The sequence below is a fragment of the Hemiscyllium ocellatum genome, chromosome 3 (genome assembly GCF_020745735.1).
Source record: "Hemiscyllium ocellatum isolate sHemOce1 chromosome 3, sHemOce1.pat.X.cur, whole genome shotgun sequence".
Taxonomy (NCBI): domain Eukaryota; kingdom Metazoa; phylum Chordata; class Chondrichthyes; order Orectolobiformes; family Hemiscylliidae; genus Hemiscyllium; species Hemiscyllium ocellatum.
This window is the reverse complement of record NC_083403.1, coordinates 127,236,238-127,253,640: the sequence shown is the minus strand read 5'-3', so window position 1 is coordinate 127,253,640 and position 17,403 is coordinate 127,236,238. Positions and strand designations below refer to the sequence as shown.

Here is a 17,403-nt window from a genome sequence, read left to right as displayed (position 1 = left end):
TCCTAACATTGAGCCTTGCAGAACACCACTTGTCACTGGCTGACACCCTGAAAAGGATCTGTTTATCCCCACTCTTTCTATCAGACAGCCAAGCTTCTATCCATGTATCACTTTCCTCGAACACCATGAGCTCTTATCTTTCTCACTAGCCTTTTGACCCACTTAGTTTTTCTAGCACTTCGTCCTTGGTGATGGCCACCATATTCTGCTCTGCACCCTCACCTCTGAAGGTTTGGGACATTACTCATGTCTTCCACTGTGAAGACTGACACAAAGTAATTTTTCTGTTCCCCACTACTATCTCCTATGTCATTGGGCCACTGGTAAATATCCACTTGCCTCTTTTGCCCTTTAGATATGTAAAGAAACTTGGTCTTTATTAATGGGAGGGTAACCTAGCCAGTAATCTTATTTATTTTTTTTCTGTCCTCTGGTCTTTGTAAGCCCCTCAATCCTCTGCTTTCCCACTGTTTGCTACTTCATATGCTTTCTCTTTTTGCTTTTATGCTATCCCTGATTTTCCTAGTTAGCCATGATTTGCCTCATCTTCCTTGAAATATGCTGCTATTCCCTTAGGATGAATCTCTGCTCCATCTCCAGAATTACTTCCAGAATCCCCTGCTATTGCTGTTCCACTGTCTGCCTGGCTAGGCTAGACTAGGCTCCTCCCACTTAATTCTACCAACTCCTCCCTCATGTGTAGTTGCCTTTATTCAACTTAAATACTGTTACCTCTGATTCTATCTTCTCTCCAATTGGAAATTCAGTCATCACTGATTTCTAACAGTTCCTTAATCTTAGGTTCCCTTAAGTCTACCTCATTGTATAACACAATCCAGTGGTGCCTGTTCAGTCGGCTCTAGCAGAAACTGTGCCAAAAAGCCATCTTGTAGACATTCCACATTTCTTGCAAACCACTACTGACCTGATTTTTCCCAATACTGAAATTCGCCATAATCAAATTTGTTTTTCCTACCCATATTTTCTATCTCCAGGTGTACCCCAGCTCATGACTATAGCTTGAAGGCTTATACAAGACTCCAACTATGGTTTTTAACTTTCAGTTCCTCAATTGTACCCACGCAATTCTACACCATCTGAACCTGCTTAATTCTTTCTATTGGCTTAATTCGCTTTCTCACACTAAGGACAACCGCACCTCTGCCCACCTGCCTGTCTTTTCAGTAAGATGTATTCCTTGAATATTCAGACCCCCACCACATCATACCTGCCAATTTCGATCTGTGCCACAAGCTTATTTATCTTAATTCCTTGTACCTCACGCATTCAATATAAACCTTCAGTCCTGTATTAACTGTCCCTCTAATTTGTTTTTTCAGTGTGCTTTAAGTTTGATTACTAACACTTTCCAGATTCTCTATCCTATTTTCTGTGGTGGAGATTTTAATAATCCCTTCAGAGTTCTGCACTCTTACCACCTCCTTAATTTGGCTTTTCTAATTTCTCCTATAACTGACCCCCACAACTTAGTTTCAAGCCCTGACTACAGCCCTAGTTATGCAATTCACTAGGATTCTGGTCCTAGTATGGCTTAGATGAAGACCATCCCATTGGAACAGGTCCCTTCTTCCCCAATATTGGTGCCAGTGTCCCATGAATTCAAACCCATTTCTTCCACACAAATCCTTTGAGTCGTACATTTCGCTGCTTAACCTTTTTGACCCTTGTGGCTCAGGTACTAATCCAGAGATTACCTTTTTCTTGTTCTGCTTTTTAATTTTAGCTCCTAGCTGTTCTACCCAGTAGAATTGTTGTTGGTACCTACATGAACCATGACCACTGGATCTTTAATCCCGTCTGCAGCCCAGTTGAGATCCTGAACCCAAGCACCAGGCAGGCAACATCCTTTGGGTCACTTGATCCTGCTGAAAGAAACCAGTGTGTATGACCTTAACTATGTTATCCCTAATTACAACATGTCTCTCTCTCCCCACACTTGAATTGCTCTCTGCACCACGGTTGGCTCTTCCTTGCAGTCCCCAGGTGGATGACAGGAAGGATGTGATTATCTTGGTAACTAAGTCTAGGCTCAGCACTTGCATTGAGTTCATAAAGGCAGAGCAAACAAATCTCTTTAAAAATTGAGGGAAAATTCAAAACCCTTTCAACTGCAGAATGATTCTGGAGAGGGAGTAACATGTGGTCACACTTTGTGCAACTTAACAAGAAATGGCAATAGACAGTGTAGAAGTAGCTGAAATCAGGCTCTTTTTGAAATTGACGGGAAGGGTGCCATGCCATGGAAGTCTCTTGTAAAGGCGAGCACCTGACCGATGTTTAGCTCGAGTGGTTTACATGAAATTTGTGCTTTGACTTCATTCTCCCCAGTTCTTAGATTCAGAAAACAGCACTAACAGTTTCAGCTGCTGCTTGATGTAACATTGCGAGCAATGATTAAGTATTTTATGAAAATGTTTTACCTGTCATTGCAATATTTCAGTTTGATATCCTGATAATTGTAGTGTAGTTTGGTTAGTATTTTGTGTGAAAGATGTTGAAACTTTAGCTAAGAATGCTGAATAATAAACGAAACCATTTTAAGAGGTGATCTCCTTACTGTTCTTTAAATCCCAATTTCCTCCCTTCAAATCACCCACTGATAAAGAATAAGTTGTGACATTTGAGTGCTTGTTTTGAATTAAACAATTTCATATCAACTTGTTTTGAAATGTGATTGTCTTTCTCTCTAGGAACTGTTGGATAATAATTTAATTCCCAAGTCGTGTAACTCAGAAGGCAAAGTCTTCTACCTAAAAATGAAGGGTGATTACTATCGGTACCTTTCTGAAGTTGCGTTGGGAGATCAAAGAAAAGGTATGTAAAAATTCTTGTTCCTGTAGGAAAGGATAAATTGAATAATCTGTATACTGCAATGCCAGAGACAAGAGTATTGTGTAAAAATTGTTGCTTAAATGTTAAAAAACCAACTAATAGTTAAGGGTATATTATCCCATTGTTTAATTTTGTTTTAATTGCTTGATAGTTGTAAGCTGTTGCAGAAAAATTATTCTGTCCAGCTAGCATGTAGTTGATGGATTCAAATTCCAGTGGGCTGAAGGAGCCCTAGAGCAAAATATACACCGCTTTAATGAATTTGTTTAACTGTCCTATCTAGGATGGCAATACTGCTATAAATTGCTTGTACAATCAGCAATTTCAACATGGGCAATTGGGAATTTGAGATTTAAGACTATTAGCAATTGCAAATTTCTGACTTTTTAAAATATTGGGTGGCTTTCACAAGGTATGGGTCTTCAATTTAAGTGTTTTTCCTTCTGTAGAAACAATAATGAATGCTGAACAAGCCTACCAGGCAGCCTTTACTATCAGTAAAGATGATATGCCATCAACACATCCGATTCGTTTGGGTCTTGCACTTAATTTCTCGGTGTTCTTCTATGAAATTCTCAACTGTCCAACCCGTGCCTGTGACCTGGCAAAAGAAGTAAGTTGCACACTTCTTCTTTTTCAATTCAACTTACCCCTGTTCACCTGCTTCCACGTGTGACAACCTGACACAATGGTAAATTATAATTCTGAAAATTTTTTCTGGTGTTTTACCCATTCCAGAGACTGACAGACAAAATGCTGGAGAAACTCGGCAGATCTAACAGTATCTGTGGGGATCCTGAGTCTTGTTACTGACATCGAGTCTTGTCACAATGGCAAATCGGTGATCTTCAACAGTAATCAGTGAAAAATTTGACTAAGGTGGCACAGAATGTGGTCTTGTGATCATCTGTCCAAATATATGCATTTGAACCCAAGGATTACTTACTAGTGATCCAGATAAGCATTAGCTTAAATTTTTTCTTTGCAGATGTTCTGGCTGATGAGGTAAAGTGCAGTTATTGCAGCTTAAAAGATAATGTGAGCCAAACTTCGTAAGACATCATGTGGTCTTGGATTGAAAATCTTTTGAGTGGTTAGGGATTCCTGGGTTTGACTGTTTTTGTGATATCAAATTGGAGTGGAAAACTGAGTCAGGAAGTCCTGAATTGGGGATATGAAGAATGATTATTTAGATCTCCTTTAAAATCAACACCGATTTGAACGTTGATACCCAGAGTGAATTACTTCAATTTTCAGGTGGTGCTTTAAGGGGTTCAGTTGGATTTGAATGGATTAGTGAAATTTACAAGTTGATCAAAAAACTAAACTAATTTGTCCTTGGATCCACACCTCTTAATGTTTGCAAATTTTAATGGCTGCACATCATAGATCAGCCAGATGGAGGTCAGTAATTGAGCTCTGAGTACATAGTGCAAAGGAAATTATTTTTACTCATGCACTCCGAATTTGAGGCAGAATACTGCAAGTGCTTGAAATCAAACAATGCTGAAGAAACTCAAGTGTTCTGCAGCATCTGTGGGGAGGACAAGTTCATCGTTCAAGATTGGTATGACTCAAGTTTTTCTCTCCAGTTGCTACCAGACCGGAGTTCCTTTCTGAATTTGAGGCCTAGGCTTAAAACTTGTGCTACTTTGCATATGTATGAAGAAAATCTCTTGTCATGAAGTTAAATGTTGTTCAAAACTTGTGTGTAATTAAACTAATGTTGGGACGTGACTTCAGTGCTGCATTTGATCTTCCTGGGATTCGAATCTATCAAGCTTGTAGATTTGGACAGATTCTGATTTATCAAACTTTTTTAAATGTAGTATCAAGGGATTTTCTTAAGCTCAAGGATGTCAGCAGAGGCTATTAAACTAGCTGTTCATCAATAATGTACATTATTTCAAGACTCCAATGTTGTAATATCTACAACATTTTTCTGGACTCTTCTGGAAACTTTCAGATTCACACCCCTGACACTCTTCAGTAAAGTGTAACTAAGATATTTCAAGTGTTTGCAACTTTCCAGCAGCCGGCACTTAATGTTTAAGACTGACTTCTGTATTTTCTCGCAAATACTACATTTTTCTCGATAGAACTTCGCGTAAAAATATGATATCTCTGGACATCCTGAAATGTCAGGCCCACCAATTGTGAACTTGGCCAACTTCAGAATGCTGTGTCTAAGAAATGGCAGAAAAGCTTAATGGTTAGAGGTTTCTGTCTCGAAGGAGTAATTGCTCAGTGAAAATGAAATTCTCTATCAAATAGTTAAATCAGTTATTGTTAGAAGTTGAGATCTTGTGACAGCATCTTAATCTCCACCCCTTCAATATGATCATAATCATTCATTTCAGTACCCTGTTCCTCTTTTCACCCATACCCTTTGATTCCTTTAGTAAGAGCTATATTTATTTCCTTTTTAAACAACAATTTGGCCTCAATAGCTTTCAGTAGCAGAATTCCCAGATTGACCACACTCTGGGGGAATACATTTTTACTTCCTTTCTCCTAAATGGCCTACCCTGTATCCCTAAATTGTTGAGTCCATGGTCATCTGGAACATGTTTTCTCCATTGACAGTCTAGGTATATTAAATTTGAGTTGTTTTGTTTTTGAGGATCCCCTTCCTATTTATAACTCCAGTTCCAGCTATAGTATCAAGTCTGATCATTAAGATTGGAGCAAGTGGTGAATTGCTGATCTGTTAGTATCATGCCAGCAGTAGGAATGTTACAACTTGTTAAATGTATGATAACATTTTAGGAAAAAGGGTAAAATTTGAATGAAGTCGGTGTGGAATGATGAGCAGTAATCTTTGGCATGTGTTGGAGCTTTTTGAGGGTGTTACCTGTAAGGTAAATGAGAACCAATAGCCATGGTGTATTTGGATTATTAGGGTTTTGAAAAGGCCCACAGGTTTCTAAAGACTTTGGAGTGCATGAAATTTACGAGTCAGATTGAGAACTCCTACTCAGAGCAGAGTAGGAATGATTCTATGGATGGCAGGCTGTTACTAATCGCCTGCTGCAAGAATCAGTGCTAAGGCTGTAGCTATTCACAATTACTATGAATGTTTTGGATCTAGGAACTAATGGTAAATTTCCAAATCTGCTGATACATTCCAATCCAGTTTGGGGTCATGTTGTAAGGATCATACAAGGAGGCTTCAATAGAACCTGAGCTAGCACAGTGGGCTGTAACATACAGATGGAATGAGTAAACGTGAATCTATCCACTTTGTTAGAATAAATGACATCTCTGAAATGGTGAGCTGTTGGTGCCCAAAACTACCTATCTTAATGGATAAATAAAAGCTATCATGCAGGTGCAGCAGTTAACAATAGAGAAGGGGCATAGTATGTTTGCTTTCACTGCAGGAGGATTTGTGTAATAGAATAGAATATCCTTTTGTGACAAAGGTACAAGAGTGCAGTGGAAAGTCTTTGCAACAGCTGCCTTTTATTGGTGCCATCTTAGGTACAGGTACCTAGGTACAAATCTTAGTTGCGAATATAGTCCTGTTATACAAAGACTTAGAAAGAAAAACAGTAGCATTACTGATATCTTTGCAAAGGATTTAAATTAGTCTAGTAAAGAATTCCAAGCTGGGGAAAGAGGGAAGAAAGGGAACTGGTGAGTAGAGGAGCTCCAGTTGGCACATCCTGCCCTGCTGCCAATTTGCATAAAGTGAAGATGTCATGCGTTATGGAGTCTTAGTGCAACTGCATCTGGAATATTATGTGCTTTTGGTCTCCTTTACCAGGTGTAATAGCAGAAGTAAGTCATTTGGCCTGTCAAGACTGCTCTACCATTTGATCACGACTGATCTGTTTCTCAACCCTATTCTGCTGTTTTCTAATCCTTGATCCCTCGTACCTATTAGGAACCCATCTCTCAAGTACGCTCAATGCCTTGGCCGCCTCCGTCTTCTATGGCAGTAAAATTCCAGTCTTATCACCCTCTGGCTGAAAGAACTTCTGCATTTAAGGAGGGTTCTGAGGCTGCACCCGCTATCCTAGTGGAAACATTCTTCATGTCCACTGTCCATTCATCTCCATATTCAATGAGATCTTTATTCCAACTACTGAATACTGCCCCAGAGTCATTAACTGCTCCTATGACAAACCCTTCATCCCCAGGATTGGGGTCCAAAACTGTTGTCTCACCAGATACTGTCTACAGCATCAGTACATCTGCAGTACTCAATCCAATTTGGGGTGAGTTGAGTTTTGGGGCCACATGGTGAGCTGGTTAGCATTGCTGCCTCAGTGCCAGGAACCTGGGGTCAATTCTGGCCCCTGGTGACTACATATTTGGATCATTTGATAGTCACAGGTGAGGTACTGGAAGACTAGAGGGTTGGCTAACATGGTGCCACTCAAAGGTGGTAAGGAAAAGCCAGGGAACTATTGACTGGTGAGCCTGACATCGGTGGTGGGCAAGTTGTTGAAGGGAATCCTGAGGGACAGGATTTACATGTATTTGGGTAGGCAAGGACTGACTGTGCATGGGCAATCCTGTCTCAAACTTTCCTTTTTGACAAAATAACAGGATTGAGGGCAGAGCAATGGATGTGATCTATATGGACATCAGTAAGGTGTTTAACAAGGTTCCTATGGTAGACTAGTTAACAAGGTTAGCTCACATGGAATACAGGGAGAACTAGCATGTGAATACAGAGCTGGCTTGAAGGTAGAAAGGATGGTGGTGCAAGATTGTTTTTTCAGACTGGATGCCTGTGAACAGTTCTATGCCAAATGATCAACTTAAAGACAATTCTTTCACCTCCGGGATTAGAATATGAGCCTCCAGTTCATCTTTATGGCAAATAACCTAGAATACCAAGCAGGAATCATACAATCCCAACAAGCTCATACCAACTCAGAACGACATCTTACCCAGACTCTCTCCCACACTCCCTGATCAATCAGTGATTGATTCCCTGCATTTTGTCATTTATGTAAGTGATCTGGATGTGAATGTAAGCATAGTTTAGTAAGTTTGCAAATAAGATCAAAATTGGAGGTGTGGTTGACAGCAAAGGTTAACAGAGTACAACAGGGTCTTGATCACATGGGCTGAGGAGTGGCAGCTGGAGTTCAATTTAGACGAATGTGAGGTGCTACGTTTTGGAAAGACCAATCAGGAATGGACTTTCTTTAATGGTAAGATACTGGGGAGTGTTGCTGAACAAAACTTGCAGTGCCGGTTCATACCTCCTTGAAAGTGGAGTTGCAGGTAGACAGGAGAGTGAAGAAGGCGTTTGGTATGTTTTCCTTCATTTGGTCAGAGCATTGAGTACAGTAGTTGGAAGGTGATGGTGCAGCTGTACTGGAAATTGGTTCGGCCACTTTTGGAATACTGTGCAATTCTGGTCTCCTTCCCATCAGAAGGATGTTGTGACTCTTGAAAGAGTTTGGAAAATATTGACAAGGATGTTGCCAGGGTTGTCCAGAACTAGAGGGCATAGGTTTAGGTTGGGGGGGGGGCGGGGGTGGAAAGATATAAAAGGGACCCAAGGGCAACCTTTTCAAGCAGAGGGTGATGTGTGTATGGAAAGAGCTGCCAGAGGATGTGGTGAAGGTTGATAAACATTTTGAAAGCATCTGGATGGGTATATGAATAGCAAGGGTTTGGAGGGATATGGCCTGGGTGCTGGCAGGTGGGCCTAGATTGGGTTGGGATACCTGATGCATGGATGAGTTGGACCAGTGGGTCTGTTTCCATGCTGTACATCTGTTAGTATGCCTGTGTGGAGTTTGCATGTTCTCCCAGTGGGTTTGCATGTTTTAAGTGCTCCAGTTTTCTTCCATGGTCCAAAGGTGTGCAGGTTAGATGGATTGGCCATGCTAAATTGTCCAGGGTGAGTAGGTTTATGCGCATTTGCCATGATTAGCCATGCAAGATTACAGGGATAGGGTGGGGATGTGGGAGAGTGTCTGGGTAAGATGTTGTTCTGAGTTGGTATGAGCTTGTTGGACTGAATGGCCTGTTTCCACAATGGGGGTTGTATGATTTCTGCTTGGTATTCTAGGTTATTTGCCATAAAGATGAACTGGAGGCACCCTGAGGTGAAAGAATTGTCTTTAAGTTGAGGAAGCTGGCATGTATTCCTGAATTTAAGAATGAGGTGATCTCAAATTTCAGTTTCTACATGAAAGGCTAGATATGAATGTCTATTGACTGGTGACTGTCAACCAGGCGACCTCATTTCAAAATTGGGGGGTAGGCCACAAAACAGGAAGAACATCTTCACTTGGTGAACGTTTGGAATTCCTTCTTTCCCCGATGGAAACTCTTGATGCTCCAATTTTTAGATTTCTAAAGTTGTTACAAGCAAATAAAACTGCATTCACTTACTATTTCTGTTCAACAGGTCAACATTAGACATGAGTGAAAATAAAGTTGATGCAATTTGTCAATGTCTACTTGATTCTTCTGTTTCTGCTAGCTGTTCAAGAAGCAATTGCTTTCCCAAAACTAAATCTTTCACAGTTGCGTTTGAGTTTTTGGGAAAATTCTCATTCCTGACATCTTTGTTTGTTTCTTTCTGCCCTACTAGGCATTTGATCTGGCTATTCAAGATCTGGATATTCTTCAAGATGATAGCTATAAAGACAGCACCCTCATTATGCAGTTGCTTAGAGACAACCTTACAGTAAGTTTCTTTAAGTCATTATGCTTTGTCTTCATTAAGATTATGAAGACTACAGTTGAAGAATCTAGTTCCCTGCATGGCCTCTCTTGATTCATTAAACTATTTGTGCTTGGAGAAGTTAGTTGAATGCATGCTGGGTTTTAATCCGAATTAGATGTAGAATGTTGTAGGTGTATCAAATGACATCTGCTATTTGCCGTAGTTTCATCACCCCATCGGGCTGTGCTCCTATTAGAGACAACTGGTGGTTTAACCTGAGGGTCACCATGCCTCTGGCAAGGCGGAGGAGAGTAATTCATGGTAATGCTAGCTGGTGCAGGGATTGAATCTATTCTGGCATCACATGGCAAAACAGCCATCCAGCTAACTTAACTAATCAACCGTGCATAGTTCTATTATAACTAATAGACACTTTTAGAACAAAGAAAATTTACAGCCTACTCAGCCTGAGCCGATCCAAATCTACTGTCTAAACCTGTCGCCCATTCCTAAGCATCTGTATTCCTCTGCTCCCCACCTACTAGTGTACCTGTCCAGATGCATCTTAAATGAATCTACCATACCTGCCTCTGCTAACTCTGGCAACATGCTCCAGGCACCTACCACTCTTTGTAAAGTACTTGCTGCCTGTATTCCTCAATCTTTTCACCTCTCACTTTGAAAGCATGACCTCTCATTGATGAATTCGTCACCCTGGGAAAAAGATTCTGTCTCTCTGTCTATACCCTTCATGATTTTGTAGATCTCAATCAGGTTCCCCCTCAATCTGCTTTTTTTTCTAATGAAAACAAACCTAATGTACTCAACCTCTCTTCATAGCTAGCACCTTCCATGCCGGGCAACGTCCTCATAAACCTCTGCACCCTCTCCAAACTGTCCACATCGTTTTGGTAATGTGACCAGAACTGTACACAGTATTCTAAATGTGGCAGAACCAATGTCTTGTACAATTTTAACGTGACCTGACAGCTCATACGCAGTACCTTGTCCAATGAAGGCAAGCATACCATATGCCTCTTGGCCATTCTATCTACCTTTGCAGCAACCTTCAGGGTACAATGGACCTGAACTCCCAGATCTCTCTGCTCATCAACTTTTCCCAAGGCTCTTCTATTCAATGTATAATTCGCTCTTGAATTAGACTCCCCCAAAATGCATCCCATCTCATTTGTTTGGATTGAACTCCATCTGCCACTTCTCTGCTCAACTCAAGTCTATGTCCTCTTCTTTTACAGTCCACTATGCTTTCTGCTACTCTACCAATCCTTGTCATCCACAAACTCGCTGATCATACCAACCATGCCCTCTTCCAGATGAATATCACACAGTGGCTGTAGCACACGGATCCCTGTCGAACACCTCTGGTCACCTTTTCTCCATTTTGAGAAACTCCCTTCAACTACTGTCTCCTGTTGCTTGCCCAGTTCTTTATCCACCAGCTAGAACACCCTGCACACCATGTGACTTCACCTTTCTCCATTAGTTTACCATGGGGAACCTTATCAAACATCTTACTAAGTTCATTATATAACATCCACAGCCTGCCCTTCATCTATCAACTTGCTCACTTCCTCTAGAGTTGGTAAGGCATGGTGTCTCCTAGACAAAACAATGTTGCCTATCACAGATAAGCCCATTTGTTTCCAAATGTAAATAGATTTCATCCCTCAGTGCCTTCTCCAGAAACTTTCCCATCACTGATGTCAGGCTCACTGGTCTGTAGTTACCTGGAATATCCCTGCTACCCTTGTAGAGGGGGACAACATGAGCAACCCTCCAGTCCTCCGGATTTTGAAGATGTTACAAAGGCATCTGTCAGGGCCCCAGCTATTTCCTCCCTAAGCAACCTGGGATAGATCCTATCTGGTCCTGGGGATTTGTCCACCTTAACCTCTAGTCTACCCAACCCATCTTCCCTACTTCTATCAACGTGATCCAGACTAATCAAACTTCTATCTCTAATCTCAACATTCATCATGTCCCTTTTCTCAGTGAACACTGATGCAAAGTAATCATTCAGAATCTCTCCCACTTTCTCAGGTTCGACACACAGCCTTACTTATCCTGTAGTGGACCAATCCTTTCTCTAGTTACCTGCTTGCTGCTTTTATAAGAATAAAAGGCTTTAGGATTCTCCTTAATTCTGCTCGCTAAAGCTATTTCTCGACTCCATTTAACCCACTTGATTCCTCATTTAAGACTGGTCGTACACTCTCAATATTCCTCCAGGGCTTGTTCTGTTCTTAGCTGCCTGGACATTATGTACGCTTTCCTTTTCCTCTTGGCTAGTTGCATGATTTGTCCTGTCATCCACGGTTCACTAATCTTGCTTTTCCTATCCTTTGATTTCAACAGGACGTGCCTGATCTATCTTTGAAAGCCTCCCACCTATAAAATGTGGACTTTACTTCAAATAGCTGTGTCTAATCCACATTTCCTAGCTCCCGCCTAATTGACATAGGCCCAATTTAGTACACTCTCCATAGGACCACTTTTATCTTTGTCCACGAGTATTCCAAAACTTACAGAAATGTGGTTACTGTTCCCAAAGAAATTCCCCACCTGGGATTCTACCACCTGGTCTGGCTCATTGCCCAACACAAAGTCCACTATGGCCCCTTCCCATGTTGGACTATTGAAATACTGCTCTAGAAAACTCTCCTGGACACTTCTTACAAAATCTGCCCCATCCAGACTCCTGAATCCCAGTCAATGTTGGGACAATTAAAACCTCCGATCACCACACCCTGTTGCCTCTCCTTCTTTCCATAATCTGTGTACATATTTGTTCTTCTACCCTCACGTTCACTGTTGGGAGGCCTGTAATACAGCCCCAACAATGGAACTGCACCCTTTATTTCTCAGCTCCACCCATAATGCCTCACTACTCAAGTCCACCATAGTGTCCTTTTAGCACAGCCATGATATCATTAAGAAACAAAGTGTTTGGATATTTAGCCTTTTTCACCAAAGAATCTATTTTTTTTTTCAATAGTCCTGAAACTTTTGATGTGGTATTCAATGTGTTTAAAATTTGTATTGATTTCAAACATTAGTGAATCTGAGTAACTTTTATTTCTTCCTTCCTAGTTGTGGACAAATGAGAATTCAGGATCAGCTGATCCTGAGCTCCAAGCAACTGAGCCTGGAGAAAACAACTAAATGTGTGTAGGGTCCAATCCAAATCCTTTTTACACATCTGTTTCTTACTTCTCAATTCCTATAACAAACTTGTCAGTACTGTATGAATAGCTATGTATGGAAAATTCCCAATTTAGTCTTATACACATCATTGCTATAAAATAATCCATCCCTTGGTTTGTGTTGATGGTTGTCTGCCTTCCCAGTGTGCAGTTACTGCTGTATAAGCATATATAGTTAACTTTATAACAAGTAACCTCCATGTAGAGGAAAATCTTTAATATTATAAAGAAATACTTGCAGTGTTTGTATTGTGAACATAATTGGTAGAAATTTGCTGCACTAGACAGTATTTGGATTATATTGCATTTTTTTACTTGCTCCCACACTTCACCCTCCTATGTTTGAAGTTATCCTGCTGATATTGGCAAGTGTGCATCATCTACTCTTCCTTAAAACCTCTTGAAATGCGAATACTATTTGCAGCATAAAGCAAAGTAACTGTGCACGCACCCCTCTACTCTGCAGGAGAACTTGCCTTATGTTCTGCAATAAAATGACAAGCTATTTTGTAAAATTGAGATTGAAGGCATTGATAAATGTACAATCAAGTTGAAGTATGTTAAATTTTTTTTGGAATTCAGTAAATCTTCACTTTTTTTTAAAAGAAACAAAGCAACACTTGTCTGTTATGGTGTTCACTTGTGTTCTGTTGCAGCGTGTTTCTACTAAAGTTTGATGTTGTGCTGATGAATTATCACCAGCATGACTCTTTGATACACTGGAATGGGAAACACAATTTTCCTCATTTGTGCCCACTATCTTTTTTTTTAAAAGCATAGTATTTCTTTGCAGATTTGTGCACATGTAAGGGATGTTTATTGAGATTTGGACCACTAATTACTAATCATTCATTATTATTCCCAAAAGCCTTGTGGAAATGTTAATGCCCTATGTAACACAATAAATGTTTTGTAAACCATACGTTTGTCTAACTTGCATTCTTTCAGATGTTCATAGACCTTTTACTAGAACTTGTGTTGCTGTTTGATTGTACAACACTACTCTCCAAGTAGTTTAAGCTATGAAACAGCCTCACTATCAGTATTAACTAAGCTTTAGTCCCATATGGTATTCAAGATGTTATCAATTCTTTTCACTTTTTTTTCCCCCAGGAGGTTTAATGAATGACTGACTAGGTGAGTATCTTTGCAATACCTAGTCTTACCTGAAAGTCAGCAGGTCTGGCAGCAGCTGTGGTGATAAGGTTATGTTTTAACAGTATGGAGACAACAGACTTCCAGAATATACTTTTCTCCATCTTCCACATTTTCTTCCCCTCCTTCCCCCACCACTACCCCTCAAATCCATCCTCCACTTGTTTATTTACCATCTTCTATATTTCTTCAAGAAAAGAAAACCTGCAGTAATGATCAGTTTGAATTTCTCAGGTAACCTGGTTAACTTTCCAACCCAAGAAGCAAACTGTAAACTCATCAGCAAGTAGTTCAATACTTATTGTCATGTGTCCCTAACAACAAAAATCCATTCTTTGTTCAGAACTTCTCTTCAAAAGCAAATAAATCTAATTTTTTACATTTTTGAGGTGAATTGTTATCAGGACTGCTCTGCCTTTTCCTATCCCTTGAATGCTAATTTGCTAGATAGTTATAACTGTGCAATAACTAGATTGGACATGGCATTGTAGCAGTGCCCTTGTATATGTTAGTCACATTTTTATCATTGATTTTTGGACAGCGGTCAAACTCTGCTGTATTCATTGCAGGTACCATCCTTTCTAGATGTGATGGGCACTGCATGCTGCTTTGGGTAGATGTAAAGATTTTTTTTCCAAAATGCAGGGCTGTTTTCTGATTTTTACTTATCACACCACTTTAAGAGCTTGCTCAGTGGTTGCATTCTATAACTAGCTGCTCAGAGTGATGCATATGGAAGATATTGAAATAATTTTTGTTCTCATTTTCAGTATCCTAATGTAGGATGGACAATTTGACTAAAGTTTGTGGCTGTTAAACTTTTTTCTGATTCTTCAATTTTCCAACTCCTCCTAAAACCCAATATACAAGTTATTGTTGATTCTATTTTTAATTTTTTTTTAATCTTGACCATCAGCTGATACTAATTCTACCTCTGGCAAAAGTCTACAGATTCAAATCCCACCCCATGACTTGAGCTCTTTGGCACCTCAGAATCTCTATTTAGTCTAGGAGGTGATTAATCAATCTACAAGCCCTTCCTCCTGTCTGCAAAATTGAGTGCAAAGATACAAAACTAGTTTAAGTTCTGCATTCCAGATTTTCGGCTTTTATTGAAGATGCCTTTTGTCACTTAATTCTTTTTGTCCATTATCTTGATCTGTTCTGGTCTATGCTAAAGACAATCTTATCTATTCTATCGAACCCTTCATATTTTGAATAGTTTACAACTATTATCTTTTTCTGTCCCTTAGCAAGTTAGACATCACTGCCTTGGTCTGAGGAAAGCTTAACTAATTGCAAATCAAGTGAAAGTTTTGGAATTGCATTTATAACTTAAGATTGAGCCAGAATTTGAGAACCTTAAGGAAAGAATTTTAAAACCATCTTTTTGGGAATAAAATACATGAACCTTGAAGCAAAAGCAATACTTGCTGATTTTTATGCTGAGCCTCCCAAATATGAGTAGCAGTTAGAATTCCAACAGGCCCTTCAGCCCATTGCATCCACATCAACCCTCTGAAGAGTAAAACACTCTACATTTCCCCTGACTAATGCACCTCACTTATACATCCCTGGACATTATGGGCAATGTAGCACAACCAAATTGCCTAACCTACATGTCTTTGGACTGTGGGAGGAAACTGGAGCACCTAGAGGAAACCCACACAAACATGGGGGCAATGTGCAAACTCCACAGTCACCCCAGGCTGGAATCAAACCTGGGTCCCTAGTGCTGTGAGACAGCATTGCTAACCACTGAGCCACCATGGTGTCCAAAGCCTATTGTTTACAAACCAGTTAGAGTAGAATATTGACAAATGATTAAGTTATCAGAAACAAACACTCACCAAAAGTAGGTTAAGGAACTGTATGGGGAATGCAAATGATTAAGGGTCCAAGATATAATTTTAGCCTCAAGAATGCTTAAAGCCAAATTGGAAACTTAATGCCAAAATTGTAGCATTTGTGGATGTGGATGAGCAGGGGTGCTGATAGAAAATGGTGTACTAGTAGGTACTGCTAACTTAATCAATTAAATATTTTTGTTCTGGTCTTTTCAAAGTGTTAGGGCTTTGTATTCACATTTGCTGTATTCATCTTTTAATCCAATAAAGCAGGAAAATGATTCCTTCTGAAACACTAGGTTGGTTCAATCAATAATAGCTGAAGAGTAACTCCATTTAGAAAATATTCTATTCGAATGTATTAAGAATTTCAATGAGTGTTTCTTAATCATTCCATGGCAAGAAATTAAATTTAATTGCCATTTAACTTTCAGCATAGTAATTATATTTATTTTGCTTAATGTTATCCACCTACCTGTTGGATAAGGACCTCTGTTCCAGTGAAGCTATTAGAATTGAAAATGTGCAAACTAAATTTAATGCCATAAAATTAGCAACCATCTGTTGTACTTCTGCAAGAAACACTTAGATAAAAATGTGACGGTTCAAAAGCTCAGGTGACAGGTCACTAGCTCCAGAAAGCATCCGGGTGAGAAGGAATGAAAGGAATTTAAAGCTCTCCCAGTTAGACCTGTATGAGGACTCAAAAGCAAGTTTCAAAGCTACTGACATTGCTTCTATTATAGTAGGATTCAAAAAATTAAGTCAAATGGTTATGCTGTATCTACTAGCCAAAGAGACATCCCATAGAAACTTATGAAAACTCCAAAGAATTTGTCTGGCAAAGTCTCAGGAAAGAATCTGTAGGAATAGGCCGCCTTGCTGGAGTCAGTTTGGGAGTTCACTGGTGAGGTGATGGTTTTATCACTGTTAATCCAGAAGCCCAGGTAATATTCTGAGGACCTGGTTTCAAAACCCACAACAGATGGAATTTGAATTTAATATTTAAAATCTGGAATTAAGTTAATCATGAATTCCTTTTTGTTGGGGAAAAGGTCTCCACTAATGTCCTTAAAGGGAAATAAGCTATCATCCTTACCTACATATAACACCAGACCCACAGCAATGTGGTTGACTTTTAATTGCCTTCTGATCAGGCCAGCACAAATTGCCCAACAAGTCCCCTTGCCTTATCTGTGAATAACTTTTTTTTATATAAAGGCTGTTCCTCTGTACCCAGGTTCAACTTACTGAACCTTCTGTGGACTGCCTTCAATCTCCCCTTTCCTGGGAGAAGGGTCCAAAATTGTTCCCTGTATTCCACTTGTCATCTGCCAAATGCCTTGTACAACTTTAGCAAGATTTCTGTATTTTTATACTTTGGCCTTTATTTCAAAGGGAATAATCAATTTGCCTTTCCTGTTAGCCTCTGAACATAGTTGCTAACGTTTTCTGATCTGTCCAAGAGAACACCCAAATTATTCTGTAGCTTTCTGCTCTTTTCTCAATTTGAATAATAATCATCCCAATTCTGCCTGCTGAGGTGCGTCCTCTCTCATTTGTCCATGTTATATTCCAACTGCCAAGTTTTTGCTTACTCCATGTGTCTATCCCCTCTGCCAAACATTCTCACCACTCACCTTCCCACTGCTTTGTCGCGCACAAACTCCGCCCTAGTATG

At 39.9% G+C, this 17,403-nt stretch overlaps 1 protein-coding gene across 1 annotated transcript in view; it reads left to right on the top strand.

Annotated features, from left to right (window-relative positions):
* The window catches only part of ywhaqa (tyrosine 3-monooxygenase/tryptophan 5-monooxygenase activation protein, theta polypeptide a), a 28,434-nt gene extending 14,792 nt beyond the window's left edge, over positions 1-13,642 (top strand). The window contains exons 3-6 of the mRNA XM_060853381.1: positions 2,712-2,835; positions 3,303-3,466; positions 9,422-9,517; positions 12,608-13,642. Of these exons, the coding sequence (XP_060709364.1) occupies positions 2,712-2,835; positions 3,303-3,466; positions 9,422-9,517; positions 12,608-12,679 (456 nt within the window). The 3' untranslated portion in view covers positions 12,680-13,642. The remainder of the gene's footprint in view (positions 1-2,711; positions 2,836-3,302; positions 3,467-9,421; positions 9,518-12,607) is intronic.
* The last annotated feature ends 3,761 nt before the right edge of the window (positions 13,643-17,403 follow it).